General features: G+C 55.7%; 1 protein-coding gene across 8 annotated transcripts; it reads right to left on the reverse strand.

Annotated features, from left to right (window-relative positions):
• Nucleotides 1-23: 23 nt before the first annotated feature.
• On the reverse strand, nt 24-23468 carry UBXN11 (UBX domain protein 11). Of its 8 annotated transcripts, none has more exons than XM_036851929.1 (14): nt 23441-23468; nt 19165-19270; nt 18377-18405; nt 17705-17803; nt 15161-15261; nt 14659-14713; nt 14113-14189; nt 12075-12183; nt 3996-4210; nt 3619-3696; nt 2539-2656; nt 2134-2414; nt 1031-1104; nt 24-956 (listed from the first exon to the last, which is right to left on the reverse strand). In XM_036851929.1, exons 2-14 carry the CDS (start codon nt 19233-19235, stop codon nt 515-517), a joined length of 1749 nt encoding a protein of 582 aa, XP_036707824.1. In that variant the 5' UTR covers nt 19236-19270; nt 23441-23468; the 3' UTR covers nt 24-514. The 8 variants fall into 8 exon arrangements, 7 of the variants coding, with proteins under 7 accessions (XP_036707824.1, XP_036707826.1, XP_036707823.1 ...); XM_036851930.1 differs by lacking the exon at nt 23441-23468 and having other exon boundaries at nt 452-735; nt 816-956; nt 19165-19279; XM_036851933.1 differs by lacking the exon at nt 23441-23468 and having other exon boundaries at nt 579-735; nt 816-956; nt 2311-2414; nt 19165-19235.
• Nucleotides 23469-23976: the final 508 nt, after the last annotated feature.

Consider the following 23976-nt stretch of genomic DNA (forward strand, 5'->3'; position numbering starts at 1 on the left):
GTGTGTGATTGATAGCGTGTGTGTTTGGATATATGCCCAGCACACACATACCTGTGTGGACCAACAGTTTCTAGAGACAGTGTGGGTGGGTCACCCTCCAGTGCACATGCATGTGATGGTGTCCATTGCCTTGGTGTATACTGCACGTTTGCATGCCAGTCAGTAATGTGGTTGTGCCTCGTGGCCACCTGCCTGTGTCCCAACAGCTCGGCTAGGTGTGGGTGTGTTATGGAAGTGGGTGCCCGGATGCAGTTCTGCCAGCGTTGGGGCAGTGGCTTTGGTGCATAGTGTTGAAGTGTCCCCACGTGCTTGTGGCTCTGCGCGTGTCTGTGCGCAGGGATCTGCACACTGGCACATGAGGCGCTGGGCTGGGGCGGGCCCTCTCTCCCCTGGAGCAGCTTAGCCCTTCTGGGCAGAAAGAGGAACCTAGAGGACAAAGACCCAGCGGCCAGGCCCGCCAGCTGGGGCTCGAGTTACAGAGGGGCGGCTCGGCGCCGCCCCCTCCTCGGTGGAGCTAGTGCTGCTGGGCTGCCCTGCCAAGAGAGCCTCGCAGAGCAGCCGGTGTCGGGGTGGGCGCTTTATTCGGGGCCGGGGGCGGGCGGCGGAACCCGGCGCACCCGAAGCAGCAGCGTGGCGTTGGGCACCAGGCCCGCGGCCTGCAGCGTGAGAGCGTCATTGTGGTAGACTGTGGGCGGGAACGTACTGAAGATCTCGAAGGTGGTGGCCTCCACGGCCCTGGGGACAGGGAAGAACGAATCAGGCCGGGTCGTGGGGCCAGACCCCCGCTGCGGCCGCCAGCTGAGCCCCGCGCCCACCTGGCCTGTGCAAGCAGGGTGCGCACATCACCGACTGTGTCCTCCGGCCGCATCATCAGCAGGAAGGCCTGCTCACCATTCTCAGACTTGATGCGCAGCGTAGAGAGTGCGGGCGCGGGCAACTCCGGAGACTCCTGGCTCCTGCGGACCCAGAGGCCGTCAATACCCCCTGGTAGCCCAGTCCCAGGGTCCTCACCTCTCCACTCTGCCCTCACCTCTCACGCTCAGCAGTCAAGGCAGGCGTCTCCACCACGATCTCCTGGATCCGGACACGCAATGGGCAGCAGTTCTGGAAGGCATCGATGGAGTGGACAGAGCCCTGGGCCCTGCCAGTCACACCCTCCCCCCAACCCCTACAGGGGACTTCTCCTGACCAGGGATGGATGAGACCAGTGAGCCAAAGGGGGAGGGGGTATTCTGTGTAAACGGGGGCCCAAGGAGAGGAAACAGAACGGAAGCTTTGGGAGGTGGCCCCATCATTCCCTTTCCTCATTCTAGTTGGGGAGACAGAACCCCACACAGTGACCAGGCTGGGTGCCTAACCTAGCATGGGTCAGGGAAGGCTTCCCTGGGGAAATGACACCTGAGCTGTGACTGAAGGATGAAGAGGAGTCCTTAGAAATGGAATGGGGGGGCAAGGATATTCCAGACAGCATAGGTCAGGGAAGACTTCTGAGAAGAGGTGATATATTTGAGAAAGTATCAGCATTCATGTGGCTGAAGCTGGGAATCAGGTTGGACTGGAAGAAAGAAAAGGTTAGAGGTGGGAAGAGGACCAGAAAGGAATGACAGGCCTTACCTAAGAACCACTGGAGGGTTTCAACAGGGAAGAGCCAAGATCCAATTTGCATTTTTAAAAAAGCACAGAGGCTGCTGGGGGAGGATGGCTGGCAGGGCGGGAGTGGAGGTGGGAGGCCAGTGAGGGGCCACTGCAGTTGTCTGGAAGACACTCTGGAGCCTAGGCTAGGATGGTGGGCAGCGGGAATGGAGAGAAGAGATGGATTCGGGAGCAGTTCTGGGGACAGACAGATCTGACAGGACTTGGCCATGTGTGGTGAAGGCAGAGTTCTGGGAAACGGGTTGGGTATCTTTCACAGGTGGAGATGAGAGAGGAGTAGCAGGATAGTGAGTGAGGAGAGAGGAGGATGAGTCCTGTGAAGGCCAGGAAGGTGTATTTCGGTAGAGGGTGGCCTGAACTTGGGCTCACCCCCAACCTAGACTCCCCTGACTTTCTCACTCTTACAGCCACACTCCTGCGTTGGCCAGCTGCTCTCTGGTCCCAGCTCAGAGAGACCAGGAGACAGTCCTGAGAGCTCACCAGCTCCATCGTTTCCAGGAGACAGGGGAACAGCTCTGAGGAACTCATCTCTCCATCCAGGCCATCCTCAGGGGCCCTCAAGCCTGAGCCTCCAGATAAGCCGCTGCTCTGGTAGGCTGGGCCAGGGTTGATGGTAAAGCCCGCCAATAAGGCTGGGGGAGCCAGGGCTGGCCTCACCTTCAGGGTGTCCCGGATGGGACCCCGAATGTCAATCACCTCGCCTTGTCGGATCACAAATTTGGGCAGCCTGTTCAGAAACTTCTCGGCGGTCATCGTGGAGCCTGCAGAGAGGGCATTGGGAGCCTTGGCTGGGGCAGAGACTGTGTGTGATGGTGGAGGAGGCTACCTGGAGCTTGTCCTGCACAGTGCCCCCACCACCTGGCTCAGCCTCAGGGCCGAGCTCACCTGGGTGCTCCATCCTGTCCAAGGGCTTTCGAATCCTCTGCCAGCCTACCACTCGGCCCTCGCCTGGGAACGCGTCCAGCCCATTCTCTGGGTAGACTTGATTGCGCAGGTCACTCACCTGGCAAGAAGGAAGGGAAACAGCGGCTGGCACAGCTCTTCAGCCCTGGGCTCCATGCCCACCCCTACTTGCCCAAACAGAGGCCCCAGGAATAGGCCCAAGGGATGGTCTGATGCAAACCCCATTTTACAGATGAGGAAACTGAGGCCCTGGGAAAGAGCAGGAGAGCTGCATGCAGTTCATGCTGCTCCCACCCACCTGAGCCCTGCTCTTCCTGCAAGCTCCCCTCATCACGCCAGCTGGCGCTACAGTACTGACATCCTCCTCACAGAGTCCCTCTCGGGAGCAGACCAGGAGGGGCGGGACGAGGATGTTAGGAGAGGGCAAAGCCCTGCTTGGCATGAACTATCTCAAACACCCCTGGTCGTGACTCACGCTATTTTACAAGCCATGGTGGCACACACTCCCTCACACGCCCTCACTGTGGAACTAACGCACCACCCTCTGGGACACGGCCTCATGTGCTCCCATCACAGCACCCTCATCTCACTGCGACTGCCCCCACAGCAGGCGGCCGGCTCCATCTCAAGTCCTTTAGTCCCAACGTTTGCCCCCCAGCGGCACTGCCTTCCACCCCAACCAGGAGGCTCCAGGAGCCTCTGGGGGGAGCCAGGCCACTTTTGCATGGACTCCTCACGTTCCCCGGGCTGTCCAGGTGTCCTGAATGCTGGGGAGGAGGGGCAGTGGTCCCACGCAGCTGAGGGCTCTGCTTTCAGGATGCCAGAAGGGGGCACTGCCTGCCGTTCAGCTACATGCTTTCCCCACTGCTGATGCAGCAAGTATGGCCACGGCAGCCTCCCTGCTCACTTCCCAGCCCCGTTTCAGGCTCACCCTCCTTCTGGAGGTCATCAGACTGGGGTCTCTGAGGTGGGGCAGTGCCCCTAGGTGATGCCTGAGGAAGCATTCCCACCCCCTCCAAAATCCCCACACTGGGAGTGAGTGGTTTGAGGAGAGCCCATCACCTTAAAGGGGACCCCGTCAGGGTACAGCCGCTGGAGCTCTGATGGGAAGAAGCCATCCAGTACGTCTCGGAGGCAGCGCTGCGGGGGGAGAGGTAGAGTGAGGCCTGGCTGGGCCTGCGCGGTGCCCTACACCCTGCTTCCTGTCTAGATGGCAGGCTCTGGGCCCCGGGATCATGGGGCCAATCACTCTCTGGATCAGACTCTGGAAACAGAGTCTCAGGACATGGTTCGGGGGGGGGCGGTTCTGGAGGTTCTGCATGAGCCTGGGTGCTGGGGGTGAGCTGGGCCCATCACCTCCAACTAATGGTGAGCAGGGGGTGGGCCACCATGGTGGCTTGAGGGTGCACAGGCCTGTCTCCCCTCCCCGTCACTCCTACCTGTGTGGAGGGATCATGGAAGGGCCGGAAGGGCCCATCGAACATCACGATGCCATTCCGGTAGAGCTTCAGTGGGATGGGCTCAAGGACACAGTGTGGCACTCTGCTGGGCACTGGTGTCAGCTGGGTGTCACTGTCTACCGCCAGCTCACTGAGATCCTTCAGGCTAGCCAGCAGCCTGTCAAAGTCCACCTGGGGGGGTACCAGTGAGTCCCCTGGCAAAGAGGATTGACACCCATGAGCCTCTCTTCACGGCTGCTGTGTGCTCCAGATCCCTGGCTTCCACGGCCCCCTCCCATGCTGGGCAGGGGCCTTAGCATCTCCTTAAGTGACCACCTGGGGAGGAGGAAGGACAGCTAACACTAGATAATAATAATAGCTGTCTTTTAGTGAGCATTTACTTTGTGCTAGGGGTTTAACAGCTATTATCCCATCCTTTCTTCATACCAACCCTATGCTGTAGGGACTATAAACATCCCCATTTTCCATATTAGGAAACTAAGGGTTAGAGGTTAATGGCTGGCCTAGGGGACACACACAGTAAGTGGCAGGAGCAGGAGCAGATCCCAGATCAGATGTGCCAGGCACTGGGTTAGCAGCTGAAAGGCACAGTGCAGAGTTCCCAGCTGTCTGGGCTCAAATTCCAGCTCCTCCACTTCTACCTGTGTGACCTTGGTCAAGTCATTTAACGCTCTGCACCACAGCATTCTCTTCTAGAAGGGGATGATGATAGGACCAGGATGGCTGTGAGGGTCCAAGATGACCACGTAAGAATTCCAACAAGCATCTGTCTGTGTTAGTTATTGTTACCAGCTCTACCGTACACAAATGGACCTCAGGCCAACCCAGAGGCCACGCAGCAGGGGTTATTTATCTCCATTTTACACATGAGGAAACAGGCCCACAGAGATGAAAAATGATTTGCCTCAGGCCACTTGGCAAGTTAGAAGAGGGGATTGACCCTGGAGTCTGTTTTTCCACCCATCTGCACCATCAGGAGAGAGAGGTGAGGGTCGGGACACCTGCTGGACAGAACAGACATGGGAGACCTTGGGTTGCACATGTATTTGGCCTCCTCTTCTTTTTTTTTTTTTTTTTTTAATTAATTAATTTATTTGTTTATTTTTGGCTGTGTTGGGTCTTCGTTTCTGTGCGAGGGCTTTCTCTAGTTGCGGCGAGCGGGGGCCACTATTCATCACGGTGCGCGGGCCTCTCACTATCGCGGCCTCTCTTGTTGCAGAGCACAGGCTCCAGACACGCAGGCTCAGTAGTTGTGGCTCACGGGCCTAGTTGCTCCGCGGCATGTGGGATCTTCCCAGACCAGGGCTCGAACCCGTGCCCCCTGCATTGGCAGGCAGATTCTCAACCACTGCGCCACCAGGGAAGCCCCTGGCCTCCTCTTCTGAAAAATGTGTTGTCCATAGAGCTGTTCATAAGGTTCACGGGGTGCAGGTGGGGTAATGGAGACAGCCAAGACAGATGCCAGAGCAGAAAGAATACAGGGCAGGTGGGATGCTGGTGGGGGACAGGCCAGCAGCTTGTTCTCAGTCCTGAAGGGATCTGCCCCGAACTAAGTCATCTACTAGGGTGTAACCCTATAAAACACTGGTGACTTTCTGGGCCTTCTTGGAAGCTGTTTTTCACCAGGACAGCCAGGCTGAGGCAGGATGTGGGTCAGGACTCTGGGGACCCAATTCCTTTCCCCACAGTGGTGCAGTGGCTGTACCGGGGAAGTACAGATGTGGGCGGCCCTGTTTCCTGTTGCCTTTGTGGCTGCTGAAACGGTAGGCCCCAGCTGGCCTTCCCTTCTCACCTACATCTCCTACTGCTGCAGGGGCTGCACCTGTGCCCCCCTCTTCCTGGGGTCCCCTGGAGTCCCTGAGAGTCCCAAGAAAAACTCACAGAACATCTTGGATATCCCTGGTATGAGCCAGAACAATCTCAAGACACTATTTTCCTTTAACAACTAACTACTTTCAGAACACCTAGGTAAACCTAAAAATAACAATAGAAAAGCTCATCACTTTCAACACCTGCCCCCATCCCTATATTCTTACAGATGGGAAAGTGAGGCCTAGAAAGTCACATGACTTGGCCAAGGCAGGCCACAAAGCACAGCCAATAGGACGACTCAGATGCCCGCGGACTGCTAATCCAGCTGCCTCCTGGGGCCTGGGCTTTTTCAGGGAGCTGACGCGTCGACAGGGGAAGGGGCAGGTGGAAACCCAGGGGAGGATGCCAAGAAGCAATGAAAGAGAAGAGAAAAGAAAAGTTGGCCGAGAAAATCAGCCCCGAAGGCTCTCAGCCAGGGCTCGGGGGTGGAGAAGTGAAAGCAGGGTGGGCCTGGCAGGTATCAGATGCAGCAGAATGGAGGTGAGATAAGGGGCCGGGGAGAAGGAACCGCAGTAAGGAAGGAAGAGCCTTATTCTCACAGCCGGGAGTGCTCAACAGAAGCCTGGCCCCGTGCAGCCACGTCACATGGGATGAGGCAGGTCAGAGGTCAAGTGAGGCATTTCCTCTCTGAGCCGCAGCTTTCTTTTCCAGGGAATGGGTAGATAATAGAAATCTTCATCCTGCCCGCAAGATCCAGGGGTGAACTGACTGTGATGATGACTCAGCATTTACTATGTGCCAGGCACCAAGAGGCAGGTCTTCCTTCTCCCATTTTACAGATGAGGAAATTGGGCCTTGTAAGGTGACATGCCCCGGGTCACGCAGCTTGCAGGGCCCAGGTGACTCTAAGCCTCTGTCCTCAGTGACCACACAGGCTGCCTCTCAGTGTCGATTCTTCAGATACTGCTCACTGGGGTTCCTTTCCAAGGAGGGGTACAGTGCAGGGAGATCATCTCTGAGGCCTCATCCAACTTCTGAGAGCCCATGATTTTATTTAAAAGGGGAGTGAAGAGGCATGGAGATCAAGTCCAAGCTCCTTGGCCCAACTCCCAAGACCCTCAGAGCCCTGGCTCCCCAGCCTGTCTGCCCTCAACAAGCTCCCCTGCTCACACTCTGAAGCCCTACAGCCCGGGCTACCACTTCCAAGCTGTGTGACCCCGGGCACATGGGCCAACATCTCTGGGCCTCAGCTTCCTCTTCTATAAAATGAAGACAATAACAGCCCCACTTTCCAGGGTTGCTGTGAGGCTCACAGGAAGTGCCTGGCAGACAGAGCTGTTGTTGTCACTAACACCCCACCCTCTTGATCATCACAGGGCTCAGGCGCTCTCTCACCACCTCCTTGGAGAAGCCTTGCCCGGAGCCCCTGCCCCTGAGCCTGGGCCTCTGTTCCTCCTGGGTTTCTGGAGCCCTTGGGGCCACTCCTGACCCTCATCACAGGCTGGTGTCATTTTGTTTGCTTATTTGTCTCTCCAGCTACACCGGTCACTCCTTGAACACAGGCAAGAGCATCCAGCCCTGGGCCTGACACAGAGTGGGTGCTCAAGAAGCACTGGATCCGTCCCTCCACCCCACCACCCCACCACCCCGCCATCCAGCAAGTATGTCCGCAGTGCCCGTGCTCTGCCAGGCCCTGAGCAGCATGGCCACGCCCATGCCCAGAGTCCTGCCCTCCTCAGGCTCATACTTGAACGAAGGAGACAGGGTGACAGACAGTGACAGTGGCATGTGTTAAGTGCCACCGTGGGGCTGCAGGGCCCAGAGGAGGGCCAGACCCTGCCCCTAGTGCAGGTGAGTGGTGAGCCTGCCCTGGGCTGGCCCCTCGCACCCTCACTGGGAGGACAACCTGCTACCGTGAAATCCCGGCAGCACCCGACGCGCCCCAGCAGGCCCGTCCCAGCACCGCAGGCGAAGGCTGTTGAAAGGAAACAGAGCCACTATTTCCACACACCTGCACGCCAGGCCCTGCTCTGGGGACTTCACCTACATTCACTCTGCTCTTCCGAGGAGCCGGCGGAGAGAAAACGGGCTCCGAGAGTCTGGTCACCGCCAGGGCCACAGCCAGCCTGCGACTCGGCAGGAGCTGACTTCTCTGGCCCTTGCTTTGATCATCACGCTGCTTGTCCCCACTTCCTCCTGTACAGAGGATCGTCCCAGCGGGCTCTGACCATCCAGGCCAAGGGCACCCAGGCAATGCCTGCCAATCACCTGCATGTGCACGTGCCCTGGCCTTCGGGTCGAGCCCTGTGCTGGCACTCTGGAGCACAGCAGGGGCGGAGCAGTAAATGGACACGGTCATCATTCACCGACCGCATGTCAGCCTGAGAGAACACTCCACATACTCCACACTGTGGTGTTCAGTGCTCTCAATTCAGGGCCTAGGGGTCAATCGTACCATCTCCTCACTTCACAGATGAGGATGTGGACTCAGAGGTGAGGCAGGTTCCCCACACAGGGTACGATCTGACCCAGGCCCCCCTCTTCAGCCAGAGCCTTTAAGGCTTTCACTGCAACGCAGAGCCCCTAACCACGCGCCCGGGGCAGCTGCAGGGCGGCACAGCGCCTGGCGCCGAGCAGGCACTCCACGCACATGTGCTAGAGCAGGTGGGGTCTGAGCTGAGCTTCACAGGAGGGGAGAAAAGGGGGCAGGGCACTTGGGGGACACAGCATAGGCCCGAGCTGGTGGGAGGAGCCCAGCCTGCCTGGGGTCTAGGCCAGGCCAGTTCCAGGGGCTCAAGGGCAGCCCAGGGACAGCCCATGGAGGAGTCAGGCTGGCTTCCTGAGCAGGGGAAGGAAGAGGCTCCCACACAGATGCCGGAGCCTGGGCTTGGGGAAAAGGGTTGGGGAGGTGGGCGCTGGGAGGGGGAGGGGGAGATGTAGAGAGAGGGCAGGGACTTGATGAGGGGTGGGGGGAGTGAGGAGCTCAGAGGCGAAGAGGGGAGGAGGGGGGGGAGCTCAGAGTTGGCTGGAGCTCTCAGCCCTGAGGCTCAACACCTGACCCGAAGGTGGTAGGACCAGAGCCGGAACTGTCCCTTTCATGTCTCCGCATACCCTGAAGCACCTGGCACGGCATCCTGTTTGCTACTCAACATACTGGTGGGAAGGGGTGAATGATCTTGCCTGAGGCCAAGCCCTTGCGAGGCTTCCTCTCCCCTGAGCCCCTTCATGGGCCCAACTGACCCTCCTCCCTAAGGCAAGAGTCCCAGGCTCTAGAATGTTTGAATCAGCCCCAGTCTGCCTAATACAGATGCCCCAGCTCACCAGTCCACTGGCCTGCTGCCCCAGGGCCTGTGGGGAGTGGTACCCAACAGCGGGAGAGCCAGAGAAACAAGCCAGAGCATCAGGGTCAGCCAGAGGCTGGCTTCATGGACCCAAGGGCCCTTGGGGCAGGAGCAAGTTGGCACCTGGGGACAAGGCCATAGGGAGAGGAAGGGAAAAAGCCAGGAAAGGAAAGGGGGGGGGGCAGTCCCAGGAGGAAAAACTGCTAGAAATGAAAAACATGTTGTTCATCTGTCAGAAGAGCTAAACTGAGGCCCCTCCATGTTGAAGAATCAAAAGGCAAAAGAAGAAAAAAGACACAAATCAGGAGCTTGTGGCCAGGCTTTAGAACAAGTGGCTTTAGAACAGCCGTACTCTGAGCAAAAACAAACAACACAGAGCAGTTGGGGGCTGCTCTCTTTTTGGGAGGAGAGGGTAGAACCCACAGAACCAGGTCCAGAAACCAGCTGTCTGGTCTCACCCCTTCCCCAAAGGAGCAGGGAGGCCCCCACTGGCCAGAAGGAAGTCTGCCCTCCAACTAGTCAGCAAGGCCACATGAGGCCTGAGCCCAGCTCACCACACAGGGGCGGTGTGTGTGTGCGTGCGTGCGTGCGTGTGTGTGTGTCCGCAGTGCTGGCAGGCCTCTGGCCCTAGACCCCAGGAAGGGACATTCTTACAGCTTCTGGCAGTTGCCTGCCAGGGTCTCACCTCTCACCCAGGGAGAACTTCCCATAGCACTCAGCCCAGGGTTCAGCTCTTGGCATGGCCCGGGGGCCACACAGCTCCCCAGCTTTGCCGTGTCCCAAATGGACTGGGCATCTTCCCCGACAGCCGTGCTTCCCAGGGTCATCCCAGGTTCCTCCCACCCCCTCCCTAATGTTCGAGCAATCGCCAAGGCCATGGATTCCCCTCCCTAATGTTCGAGCAATCGCCAAGGCCATGGATTCCCCTCCTGAATCTCTCTGCTCTGCCCCTTCTCACCAGCCCCACCAGTATCACCCTTATGCTGGGCATCATCTCATCTTCGGCCTGGATGACTGTAATCGTCTCCCAGGGGGCTCCCAGCCTTAAGTCTTGCCCCCTTCACTCAACAGTCTTCAGACTGCTTAAGTGCCTCAGTTTCCCCATCTGTAAAATGGAATAACCCCTGGCCCGTGACAAGGCTATTTGTGAAAATGCTTGAAAAGTGGCAAATATGGTGCAAATGGGAAGTGATGCTTTTGAAACAAGGGTGAGGGGGTTTTCCCCTGAGATTTAGGGGGAGATCTAGCCAAAGTGCAGCAGGTGGGACTCTCATGTTTTCAGTCTGGGTTTTTACCCAGCAGGACACTTATGAAATTAAGAAAGTACAGTTGTCTTCCAAACAGTCCCCCGGGAGCCAAGCTCATGTTCCCGTGAGACTGCCACTGCCTTCTGACCGTGGAAAACAATGAGAGCTCCCACTTGTGGGGCTGATGACATGCGAGGTCAGTGCTAGGTCCTGCGTCCAACCCACTGACTCCTAGTAACTCCATGGGAAGGAATACACCCCCATCTACTGATGAGGAACTGGAGGCTCAGAGAACGGAACTCGAGTACCCAAGTCACACCTGGGCTAGGCGGTGGAGATGAGGACCCAGGTGTGACCAACAGAGCCTGGAGAACTACCTTCCAGGCAACGACCTCCATTCTTTGAAGAGAATGGACCCAGCTTTCAGAAGTGGCCAGTTCTGGGACTTCCCTGGTGGCGCAGTGGTTAAGAATCTGCCTGCCGGGGCTTCCCTGGCGGCGTAGTGGTTGAGAATCTGCCTGCTAATGCAGGGGACACGGGTTCGAGCCCTGGTCTGGGAAGATCCCACATGCCGCGGAGCAACTAGGCCCGTGAGCCACAACTACTGAGCCTGCGCGTCTGGAGCCTGTGCTCCACAACAAGAGAGGCCACGATAGTGAGAGGCCCGCGCACCGCGATGAAGAGTGTCCCCCGCTTGCCACAACTAGAGAAAGCCCTAGCACAGAAACGAAGGCCCAACATAGCAATCAATCAATCAATCAATAAATAAATCTTTAAAAAAAAAAAAAAAAAAGAATCTGCCTGCCAATGCAGAGAACACGGGTTCGATCCCTGGTCTGGGAAGATCCCACGTGCCGCGGAGCAACTAAGCCCATGTGCCACAACTACTGAGCCTGAGCTCTTGAACCTGCGAGCCACAACTACTGAGCCCACGAGCCACAACTACTGAAGCCCGCCCGCCACAGAGCCCGTACTCCACAACAAGAGAAGCCACCACAATCAGAAGCCTGCGCACAGCATCGAAGAGTAGTCCCCGCTCGCCGCAACACAAGTAGAGAAAGCCCACGCGCAGCAACGAAGACCCAATGCAGCCAAAAAAAAAAAATATATAAAAATATATATATATATATATAAAGGAAGTAGCCAGTTCTATGGCCCCAAATCTCTGGAGTGCATCCCCTGGGATATTAGCAGTTGAGTTAAAAATAAAACGTGGTGGAGGGCCCAGAGATGCAGGTAGATTTCAATAGTTTGCTACAAATGAACCTGGAAAGGGAGTCCACAGAGGGGGCTGAGCCCTTGGACTGAGGGGCAGCTTCCAAAGCAGGGGGATTGCTTCTAAAGGCCACAGCTTTTGAATGGGTGACATTTTGTAAACTATGGTGCCTGAGACAAATGAGGTCTTGTTACGTTTTGTATCCCTGGGTCCCTGGAGCCTTAGAAAGATGAGCAAGCAGAGTCTAGGGTTAGGTGGTGAGGGATGGAGGCTGACGCCTTTCCCTCCTGCCCCTGTGTCAGTGGCAAGGTGTGGGAGGCCTTGGGGCACCTTGTGCTGGGAGGAGGGGCATGAATGAGCTGGCCTCTGGACAGCTGTGGGCCATCAGGAGCTGTAGGGGAATTCCCTTTGCAGGAGGGGCCGGGGTGGACCCCGACTCTACCTGGCTTCCAGAACTTCTTGGCTGTCATCCAGTCCCTCTCGCCATCCTCCGAGTCCTCCTCATCCATGGGCTCGCCCACCCACTGCAGGCCGTAGTCACCGAGGAACCGCTGTGGGGAGAGAAGAGGGAGATGTCGGGGGCGCTGTCAGCTCAGCCCCTTCCAGGAGAAAAGGTGGCATCAGCCCAGCCCCCAGCCTCAGGCCTCAGCTCCCAGCCGACTGGATAGAGGCAATGGGCCCGGGGGTCTTGGCCACTTCCTGGCTGTGGCCTTGGGAAGCCACCTCACCTCCCAGAGCCTCAGGCTTCTCCTTGTAAAATGAAGCTTGTGAGCACTCATAAGGTAATTCACGTCATGTCCTTAGCACAGGGCCTGGCACAAGTAGGAACTCACTTAAGTCAGCCATTATGGCGGCAGGGAGCCACGTGGGTCTGGCCCGAGTGGGAGGAGAGGAAGGGACACCTGCTCTGCAGGTCTGAGAGGACATGTCCACCCACATGTCCCACATGTGGCCTCTCTAGGGCTGGCCTCCCAGCGCCTTTGCCACAGGAAAACTTCTGAGTTGTCTGTGCTTCCTGTTGCTGCTTCCTCATCTCCACTCCTTCCCTCAACCCACTCCAGCCTGGCCTCCACCTCCACAACTCACTGCAACTGCTTACGAGCAGCCATCAGCAACCTGCCCGCTGCCTAACCCGGCGGGCACACTTCTGCCTTCACCTCTTGCAACATATGTTCTTCCTTTTCAGTTTCAAATTTCTAGCCATCTACACTTAGATGTCCAACAGGCATCTCAAAATGAACTTGGCCCAAACAGGCCCTCCCTGCTCCCACCTCCCAAGGCAGGGAGTGGCCCATGTCCCAGCTAGTCTCTAATGTGTTACCCTTTTAAATATTTCACCATACTCCGTACTTGTGTCTCTTCCTGTGTACTTGTTTATGTGTCTGTCCCCTCTAGACTGTCAGTGCCATGAGGGCAGGGACCCTGTCTGCATCCCAGTGCCCGGCAGGGTGCCGGGCGCACAGGAGATATTTTGTCTGAGTTTGCTAAATTAATGAAGCAATAAATGTGTGAACAACGTGAATGTGGGCGCCCCAATGCCCTCTGCCCTGAGGGGGCAGCCCTCACTCCTGTGGCAGCTGCTCAGAGAAGCCCCACGGGCTGCCGGCAGTCCTGGCAGGCCGCTCAGGGAGCAGCTGTTTACCCACAGCCCTGGGTATGAACAGGCCTGGGTGGGAAGGGCCCTCAGCTGCAGCTGCTGCTTGGGGGTTTGCGTCTATGGTCTTAAATTAGGTTGGGGCTTTGGAAACCAACTCTGTGTGGAGAGGGAGAGGTTAGACCCCAGGAGGAGCTTCTGGTGGGGCCGGTGAGGCAGTGGGGGACCCTGAGGATGTATGCATGTCTAGGACCCTCCCTTGAGCTTGGGGTCCCTCCAGTTCAAGCCTTGCTGTGTGAACGAGGGCAAGAAAGGTGACACTGGGTGAGTGAGATGCCATGTCCAGAGGCAGGGAATGGCCATGACCAATGCAGTAAACACGCATGACCAGGCCCCTGCCAGGTCCTGGGCGCGCAGCAACGAACAGGGGAAAAGTGGTCCCTCCCTCATTCCCTCGTGGAGTCCACGGTCCCCAGAGGAAGAGAGATGTGGTACTAAGAAAGCCCAGGATGGAGAACCTGCCCTGGTCAGAGGTGAAGGGGGTCCCCTGGGAAAGGGCTCCCACCTTGACTTGAGACTGAGGATCAGTGAAAACTCGCCAGGGGAAGGTAGAAAAAGCAATTTCAGGTGGAAGGAACAACACGGACCAAGGTCCTGAGGTGGGAAAGAGCTTTTTGTGGTCAAAGAAGCAGAGGCAGGTCCCCGTAGCTGGAGGGGAGAGTAGTTCAAGACGACACTGAGGAAGGGGGAGGGGCTAGCCCAAGCCTGAAACGGGGTGGGGGGTGCCCCGGGCCCCTGTGTGGGATGTGCGGTGAGGGGACCCCAGAGAGGTGGGCTCTGACCCAGTCCCTGGGGGCAGACAGCCCGGGGCCGGCACCTCCCTCACCTCCATCTCCCCGACCTGCCGCTGCAGTTGCGCGCACATGGTCTCCAGCTCCTCCTGCCGCTGCAGGGTCACCGTGCCTTCAGGAAAAGACGGGGAGGGGTTCCAGTGCCCCCCGCACGGAGGCTGCCAGGCCACTTCCGGCCATGACAAGAGCTTTGGCCTGAGGGTCATCTGGAGAAGCTGCTCCACGAGAACTTGAGGGATCCCTGGAGAAGCACCTCTTGGCCTCTCGCCCTGACCTTGAGAGGGGACGCCCTGACTCTCGGGAGGCCGCCACCCCACCCGAGCGAGGCTCCTGAGGGGGCTGCCTTTCCTCCAGGCTTTGGATGGCAGGCCCTGTGCTCAGGGCTGGGCTAGGGCTGCGCTCGGGGGACTCAGTCCCACACAGAAGGGCACCGCCCTGGGTGTCACAGCTCCCCTCTGGGCTCCACTGCCCAGACCCCACCACAGGACTCAGCTTGATGCTCTTGCAGCCCTGATACCCAGAGGTCGCCGGCCCAGGGGGTACAAAGGGGGGCTGACCAGCCCACAGAGAGGGCCTCTTACCCTGGTGCTCTTGGAGGGTCTCCATCAGCTCCTCCAAGGCCCGTATCTTCCGATCCTGCAGCAACGAGGCAGGAGGGGAGCAGACCTGGTGGTTCCCAGAGCCCAAGGGAGCCCCTTCCAGATGGGAAGACCCGGCTTAAAGCCCCTGCCCCGCTCTGGCGCTGCTCCGGTGCTCAGATGGCCCTTCTGGTCCCACTGAGGTGGGGGCAGGGGGTGGGCACCCCCAAGTGCCCAGCACTCAGCAGCCACTGCTGCCACCCAATCTGAGGTCTACAGGCCTTGCTCAGATGTGGAGAAGACCCCTAGCCTCTCTGCTCAGGTCACAGGGACCCAGGTCAGTCCCAGGCCAGACCTGGCCCTCGAGTTGGGCGGTTTGGTCAGGGAGATGGTTCTAGAACCCACCCACCATGGCCTATTGCAATAGTAGCCTCACTGGCCTCCCCAGCCCAGGCCCTTCCATCCCTCAGACCAGACCCTGGCCCTCTCCCCACTGGGGCCCCACCTTGGAAAGCATCTCATCCGCCTGGGCCTTCACCTGCCGCTCCAGATCCCGCACTTTCCTCGCCATGGCGGCCATCAACTCCGAGTCGTGGTACACAGGGACTGCCAACCAGACAAAGTCCTAGAGCCCGGGCCTTGAGCTGAGGCTGAGGTATGGGGGTCCAGGGGAGGGGGAGAGGGAGCAGGCTCCCCAGCAGCGGAAATAAGGGTGGTAACAACAGCTGCCACCGAGGTAATGGGGACAGTTCTACACACTTTTCATATGTCAGCTTTTCTGAGGAAATGAACTGTTTTGGGAAACTGAGGCACAGAGATTCTGTAATGCACTGAAGATGTATATACGAGGGAGTGGTACAACATACGGGTTACATCACCTTGAAACACTGTCAAAAAGTTCACCCTTGAAGCAACTATACTCCAATAAATATTAAAAAAAAAAAATGTTCACTCTCAGTTGATTCACACCTCTAATCTCACCCCTAATTCACAGGAAATACGGTGGATAGAGGAGCAAGTTAAACACCACCGGACAGATCACTACAGGGGACATCCTGCGGGACAAGTAGCCTGGACTCTTCAAAAAGTGTCATTTTTTAAAATAGGCAGGGATTCTGCTCTAAACAAGGATAACAATCAAATGCAGTGCATGACCCTCAATTAGAACCTAAATCTGGGGGGGCGGGGAAAGCTATGAGAGATATTTTGGAACACTGGGATGTTAGAGAGAGTTACTGAATTGTTCATATTCTTAGGTGTGATCACGGCATCGTGGTTACATACTTCCTTACTCCTAGAAGATGCAAAGGGAAGTATTTAGAGCTGAAATGTCATGATATCTGCAACTGATTTCTAAATGGGTCATCCAAAAAATACACTTGTGTTCATAACATATGTGTATATGGATAGAAAGCAAATATGGCAAGATGTCACTAACTGTTGAATCTAGGCTGAGGATGTATGGGTGTTTGCTGTACCATTATTTCAACTTTTCCGTTTGCTGACAAATTTTCAAGTTTAAACATTTGTGAAAGAAAACAAGAGAGAGACATGGGAAGAAACAGGCCCCCTTCTTCCCCTGGATGTTGTCTCTCTCTGTGTGAAGCTGGAAATGTAGCTGTAACCACGCGACCATGTGGAGCTGACAGGCCCAAGGATGGTTCAGTGGAAAGGTGGGGAGAAACCTGAGCTTCTGACAAGGTCTTTGAGCTGTCTCCCTAGGACTTCTTGGTATGTGGGATAATAAAGCCCCCTGATGTTCCTTGGTTGAATCAGGGTTTTCATTGACTTTAGTCAAAAGCTTCTTAACTGATACATAGACATTTGGGAACTGTCAGCACACGGACGACAGCACGTGTCTGAGGCGGAGCGGAGAGAGAGAGGAGATCCCAGGAAGGAGGAACGTCACATGGAAAAGCTGGAGCTGGCAGGGAGCCGAGAGGGAAGAGCCTAGGGGGCAGGAGGACGGCAGGGAGGCTGTGTTATGGAGGCCAAGAGCCCGGGGTGTTCTGAGAAGAGGGAGCAGGGAACCGTGTGGAATGTTTCCCTGCAGAGAAGTGAGACAGGACAGGCAAGTCCTTGACTGTGAGCTTGGCAGGGGCAGCCCCTGGCTGAGAGTGGGCTGAGGGGTGGTGGCGGGGGAGAGGCAGAGAGACCTGGGGAACAGCCAGTTGCCGTGGTTGCTGTTGAAAGCGTCCCCCCTGGGGTGATGGAGACCCTGGCTTTGTGCCCGAATGGCTGTGGGGCCGGGCTCTTCCGGTCTCCTTTTCCACCTCAACCCCCTCCCGATCTGTACAGCGGAGGGGGCATTCGGTGGAGGATCACCTCCTCCCATTCCCACTTCACACAGGAGGAAACGGAGACAGAGAGACAGGAAGCTGCTCACCCAAGATATCACAGCTAGTGGGAAACTCTAACCTCATCCCCAGCTCCCCCAGACTCCCAGCTCAGACCCTGCCCCTGCCCAGTGCTCCCCACAGCTCACCCTGCCGGCCCACACATCTCCCGTGCCCAGGACTGCTCAGTCCTACCTCCTTTGGGAAGCCGCCCCAATGAGCCCCAGCCTACTTTGGGCACCTCCACTATTGCAGTGTTGCCACAGCCCTTTGCAGATGGTGTGGGTCAGGCTAGGGGGACTGTCTAGGGGACTTGGGCCTTGTCCAGAGCCCTACGGAAGCAGGAAGCAGATGCCCGGAGGCTGAACTTCACCCCCAGGCCCTTCATTCCTCTTGGACCCTGAATCCTAGAGCCACTGACATCACTCTTGATGGGGATTCCAGCCAGGTGTATTCCAGAGGTGCCAGCCACAGCCCGCCCTGGGGCTTTGCCAGACCTCCTGAGCTAACGGCCGGACCTGTGTGTGGCTTTACGCCAAGCCAGGCTCTGAACAGGTCTGGGGTGCAGGCCCAGGGCCACAGTCAGCCAGGAGTAGAAGCAGCTGCCTCTGACCCAGCAGGTGGGAGAAGGTGCCGTGCCTCTCAGGGCCTCCCTTTTCCCGGGGCCTCTCCTGCTGCCAGGGACACAGACCCCTTCGGGCCTCTGCACTCACCTTGCCTACTCACAGGGGCACCTATGCCACCATAGCAGGAAGGAACAGAGATCCTTTCTTCTGAGCCGTGCGCGTCATTCAGCACGTCCACCTCATCTTCTGCAGACAGGGATGCCCAGGTCACTGCTCTGGGGCTGAAGCCCAGGCGAAACGGGGGCCCTGGGCCCTGGTCAAGATGAAGCAGCCTGTTCTCTGTCCCCCCAGCATATGAGGATAGAAAACTTGGGAGGCTGGAGAGCAAGGATCCAACCAGAACAGGCCTCTTCTTGGAGTTCTCCCAACCTGGCTCCCTGGGGGGACCTGGGTGGCCAATGCCAGCACCACGCTGGGGGCTAAAGGGGGGCTGGGATGCAAAGGTCTGAGCCTGCAGGAGGCAGGGCAGCAACATGAGGACTGGGCTTCAGGGAGAAAAGGCTGTAACGGGCTGCAGGTGGCTGTCGGAGAAGGAGGGCTGGGGTCTGCCCCCTCACGGCCAACCCCACAGTGAGTGGAGGGGTTCAAATGTTAGTGATGACATCTCCACTAAGGGTGTGGGGTGTCCAAATCCGAGAGCTGCAGATAGCCCTGCAGTTGGCCAGCCACTCTGGCTGACGGGAGTTCATCATGCTCTTTCTCTCCATCCGCCCAACTGCAAGGACATGAGGAGGACACGAGGGCAGAGCCCACACTTACCATTTCCGTAAATTTTTATCCCTCGCCTCCTGGGAATGGGGCAGGAAGGAGAAGGAAGACAGAGAAGTTAGGACCCCCTGGATTGCCACTGGGGGAGGCTCTGGCACCAGGTCCCCCATCAATCCTAAAGAAGGTGTCTCCTGAGGACATCCACCCCCAAATCCCATCCCGGCCCAGGGGTGAGCCAAGGGGCAGGCTTCAGGGTGTCCGACTCCTCCCAACAAAGAAGGATGGGGAAGAGCTGAAGGGCAGAGCCTTGGAGAGAAGATTACAAGAGTCCCCAAGCCCAGGAGCCCAGCCCCAGCTCTGCTCTGAAATGGCTGCAGGACTCCAGGCCTGTCACTTAACCTCTCTGGACTTCCTTGGCCATGATGCAAATGACTCAAAGTGGGGTTCAGAAGAGCAAGGAGAGAGGTAAAAAATGCTTTGAAAAGATGAAACTGATAGATGGACAAACAGGATTCTCTTCACTGAGAGTCCAACATGTGGCCGGGCCTGGAACAGGTGGGTCATCAGTGTTTGAAAACTAATTCATGAGCAATGAATAAACAGATGGCTGCTGAGCCACCTCACAGCCCACACCTCACTAAATGGCACAGCCCAGTGTGTGCTTAGACACATGGAGAGCCTCCCAGAAGAAGGTTCGAGAAAGATAAGGTGGTCGGAGAGAGATACATAACTTCTTATCGTTTTCCCCAGGACACTAGGAGTCAATCTCCTAGTCCATGGGAGGGGCCGGGAGGAGGCAGGGGCATGGACACAAAGATCCCACGAGGCCGGCTCCTTACCCCGGATTCACAGGCTCCGAATGCAGAGGCACTCGCCGGGTCTTGCCAAGGGAGGCCAAAGGTGAGCTCATAATTCTACTCCTAGTCTCTAGCTGTCAGGAACTCCCTGAGAAGAAAGAAGTCAGCCCTTGGGGACAGTCACTCAGGACCAGGGAGTGGCCTGAAACTTCCTCTGCCCTGGCGACTTTCCCCAGGAGGGAGCACTGTCCAGGGGGCGGCACCCCTCACTTCTTCCCACTGCCTCTGCAGAAGTTTCTGGAGGCAGCCTGGCCTCAGGATCCCTATGCTTGACGTCCACCTGCTCCGCTGGATATCCAGCTCTCTGCTCTGCTCTTGGAGGTCTCTGGCCTAGCAGTGCTTGGGAAAGGGCGATGGGGGTGGGATGGGGTGCAGAGGTGGGCCGGAAGACTGGGACTTCCCCGGACTTCAAGCCCTGGCACAAGACTACCCAGCAGGCCTGGGGCTTTTGTCTATCTACCAAGGAGCTGGTCATCACGCCCAGGTGTCCCTTCCCCTTCTACCAGAACCAGGTGCCACCTCCAACTTCTCAGAGCCAGAGAGGGGCAACGCCAAGGCAGGATTCTACCAAGACACCCTGCATGGCAGGGAGGTCAAGAGCCCAGACTCTGGATAGGTTCTGCCATTCCAGTATAGCCTGTGCCTCAGTTTCCTTTAGCGTAAAGTGGGGATGGTAATAGTACCAGCCAGGTAGGGGTAACACACATAAAGCACCTAGCCCAGCGCCACGCTCAAAGGAATTACTTAAAAATGTGAATTGTGGCTGCTGCTGTTATTGGCACATAGAAGGTCCTCATAAATGTTGATTTCCCTTCCTTTCCTCTTCCTTCTGGAAAGATGAATGATCATCAGGGATGCAATTAACGGTCACTACTCTATTCAGTGAATTAAATATCACGTGGCTAATATCTAGAAATCGAAGAATCAAACGACCTCCATCAGGGCCTGAATCAAATCTTTCGTTCCACTTTGGAAACGTGGAGGCACTGGCCTCCACCAGCCCCTGAATCTGCCCAGCAAGGGGACCTGCATCACCAGGAGGCAGCTCCCTTGGTCTTTATTCTGGAGTTTGGGACTCATGCCCCGCCCCTTTCTCAGAGGTGCCCTCCAAGGACAAGGCCCAGAGTTTCCTGATCCCCATCATCCAGCATCCAGCCTCCCAAACCTGCCCCCAGCCTGCCCGGTTCCTGCCGTCTTGTCCGGTCATCCTCAGGGTATGTGTGGCCAAGTGTGACGGCCCCTGTGGCTCCCTTCACCAGTCTCCACACACTGCCAGGGGAATCTTCTTAAACCCAAAGCTGACATGTCACTTCCCTGCTCAGTACTCCCAGTGGCTCCTTCTCACCCACAGAAAAAAAATTCAAAATTCCTTAACATGGATGATCTGGTCCCTGCCTGTGTCTCTGGACCTCACCCATCATCACCCACAGTCCCCCCCACATCGCACCCTCCACTTGAGCCACTCTCAACTGTCGGCCCTGAAATGCACCAGGGCTTTCTTTGCACACATGGCTCCTCAGACCTGGAACCCGCTCCCCGGAAATGGTCTCCCTACTCCTACCCACACCCTTCCCTTGTCTGGCTAACTCCTTTTCTTTTTTTTTTTTTTGCTTTTATTTGTTCTTTAGTTATATTTTAACTTTTTACTTTAAAATTATTATAGATTCACAGGAAATTAGGACAATAGTAGAGAGGTCTTGTGTATCCTTCACAGTTTTCCCCAATAGTCACATTTTACATGACTATTGTACACAGTATCAAAATCAGGAAATTAACATTGTATAATTTGTGTGTCATTCTATGCCATTTCATCCCCTGTATAGATTCTGTGTAACCACCACTGCAATCAATATATGTACAGAGGACTTCCCTGGTGGTGCAGTGGTTAACAATCTGCCTGCTAATGCAGGGGACACAGGTTCAAGCCCTGGTCCGGGAAGATCCCACATGCTGTGGAGCAACTAAGCCCATGCGCCACAACTACTGAGCCTGTGCTCTAGAGCCCGTGAGCCACAACTACTGAGCCCACGTGCCGCAACTACTGAAGCCTGCGCGCCTAGAGCCCGTGCTCCGCAACAAAGAGAAGCCACCGCAATGAGAAGCCCACGCACTGCAACGAAGAGTAGCCCCCGCTCACCGCAACTAGAGAAAGCCTGTGCGCAGCAACGAAGACCCAACGCAGCCAAAAATAAATAAATAAATTTATATTAAAAAACAATATGTACAGAACTATTCCATCACCACAAAGATCTCCCTTGTGCTACTCCTTTAGCATCACACTCATCCTCCTCCTCACCACTATCCCTAACCCCTGGCAACCACTACTCTGTTTCCCATCTCTATAATTTTCTTACTTCAAGAATGTTATATAAATGGAATCAAATAGCATGTGACCTCTCTTTTAAAAAAAAAAAACAGCTTTATTGAAGTATAATTTACACACTTAACTCTTTTAAAGTATACAATTCATTGGTTCTTAGTATATTCATAAATTCAGAGTTATGAAACCACCATCACAATCAGTCTTGGAACATTTTCATCACACTAAAAAGCCCCAGGCACTGTGCCTTTAGTAGTGAAAACTACCCTGCATGAACTCCCACCAGACCTGATTATCCCTCCTTTCTCCAAATTCTCATCACCATAATGACCCCTCAAAAGAAACTGGTCAAAAAGACAGAAATTAATAAGCATTGGCAAGGATGAGGGGAAACTGGAACCTTTGTTGGAATGTAAAATGGTGCAGCTGCTGTAGAAAACAGTCTAGCAGTTCCTCTAAAGGTTAAACAGAGTTATCTTATGGCCTCCATACCTAGGTATATACCCAAGAGAAATGAAAACTTACATCCACACAAAAATTTGTATATCTATTCATAAGCAGCATTACTCATAACAGCCAAAAAATGGAAACAACCCAAATGTTCATCAACCAGTGGATGGATAAACAAATGTGGTATACCCTTACAATGGAATATTATTTGGCAACAAAAAAGGAATGAAATACATGCTACAATGTGAATGGACCTTGAAAACATTATGCCAAGGGAAAGAAGTCAGTCACAAAAGACCACCAATTATTATGATTCCATTTATATGAAATGTCCAGAATGGGCAAATCCATAGAGACAAAGTAGGTTAGTGGTTGCCTAGGGTAGGAGGTGTTAAAGGGAGATGGGGAGGGTGGGGGTGGACTGCTAAAGGGTACAGGGTTTCCTTTTGGGCTGATGAAAATGTTCTAAAACTGATTGTGGTGAGGGCTGCACAACTCTATGAATATACTAAAAACAATTGAAATTTACATTTTAAAGGGGTGAAGTATACAGTATGTGAATTATATCTCAATAAAGCTATCATAGGAAAGAAAAGGACCTGGTCTCCAAACGAAAACCAACATCTTCCCTCAAAATAAGCTCCTCCCACTTCCCCCTTCTTAATGGGACCCCATCATCCAAACACAACAATTTTCCCTCCTTCTTTCCCTGTTAATCCCATCAGTTACCAAATCCTGCAGGTTAAACTCTGCAAGTCTCTCACACATAGCTCCCCCTTCTCCATGACCACTGTTGGCCATCCTAGTGGGACTCTCACTGCCCTTCTTTGGGGCTGTCATAATGGCTCCAAACTGACTTCCCCGGTTCCAGTCTCACTCCAGGCCAATCCAACACACTGTCTCCAGATCCATTTTCCCATGGATTATAGGAGACCCGTGAGGATGACGATTGTATCTTCCTATCAGCCTGGGGACTCCTGAGTGCAGGACTGTGTCTCCTCCCTCAGACCGGAGACCCTGGTCTACGCCCTTCACTTTGGGGTCTTCCTGGGAGGACTGTGTCTTCCCCCTCAAGCCGGAGGCGGCTAAAGGTTAGGCTGTCTGCCCCTTCAGACTCAAGCTTTGAGAGGAAAGCTCTGTCTTATGCCTCTACATCTTTGGGAGTCAAATTTATCCCCCAACAGGTCCCAGTGCTCTCCAGCGCCGACAGGGGCCAGCAGGCTGTACGCCTTCAACCCCTAAATCCCCAGCTGGAAGCGCTCACCACGTGAATTCTACCACCAGTCCCGCCCTAGGAGCCGCGTCGCCGCCCCCCCTGCCTCCACGCGGAGCCATGGTAGGCGGGGTCCCGAATCTGCTCCCAGGGAGCGGGGGGCTCTGCTGGGGGAGCCGGGCCGCGGGCCTCGAGTGTCCTCGAGGCTCTCGGGGTGAGGGCCCCAGACTGTGTGTGGGGCTCCATGGGCAGAAAGGTCTGGGGCCGTGACTCACCACGCAGGGCTGCAGAGCCGCCCGCGGCGCCGCCATCTTGTTGTCACACGGTTTCCCAGGCGACCAGGACCCGTGCGCTTCTCATTGGCTAATTCGAGGGGTGTCCCTGAGCAACCAGCAGGCAGCGAAGGCGGGTACAGCCGTCTGTGCTCGAATTCTATTGGCCCACGGAGTCTAAACTCATCGCTGGATACTGCAAGTCCCAGAATCCAGCGCTCTGAGCGGACTCTGGGTCTGGGGAAAGCGAGGGTCCATTCATGTCGCCCCAAGGCACAGAAAGCGGAGAACCTGGGATTAGATTCACGAAGCTGCTGGAAGCCTCTGGACCTGAATGTGTAATCCCGACAATGCCACTGTTTTGCTAGATTGATTTTGGGAGAAATTACATTTATCCCTCTGAACCTGTTTTTTCATCTGATCAGTACAGTACTAAGGGAGCAGTTCTTTTAAGCATGAATGGAAATGATGCAAGTACTTAATAAATGTTTCTTAAATCTGAATTTCTCTGCTAACTTCTTGACCAAACGGCGCCCTGA

Source organism: Balaenoptera musculus, chromosome 1 (assembly GCF_009873245.2).
Source record: "Balaenoptera musculus isolate JJ_BM4_2016_0621 chromosome 1, mBalMus1.pri.v3, whole genome shotgun sequence".
In the NCBI taxonomy this organism is placed as follows: domain Eukaryota; kingdom Metazoa; phylum Chordata; class Mammalia; order Artiodactyla; family Balaenopteridae; genus Balaenoptera; species Balaenoptera musculus.

Excerpts from the sequence above, each read along its gene's own strand:
- UBXN11 (XM_036851929.1), bottom strand. The coding sequence starts at position 19,235 with ATGAGCTCACCTTTGGCCTCCCTTGGCAAGACCCGGCGAGTGCCTCTG. Across the intron at positions 17,804-18,376 it reads GATAAAAATTTACGGAAATG|AAGATGAGGTGGACGTGCTG; the intron begins GTAAGTGTGGGC and ends CCCTGTCTGCAG. Across the intron at positions 957-1,030 it reads TTGACTGCTGAGCGTGAGAG|GAGCCAGGAGTCTCCGGAGT; the intron begins GTGAGGGCAGAG and ends CTGGGTCCGCAG.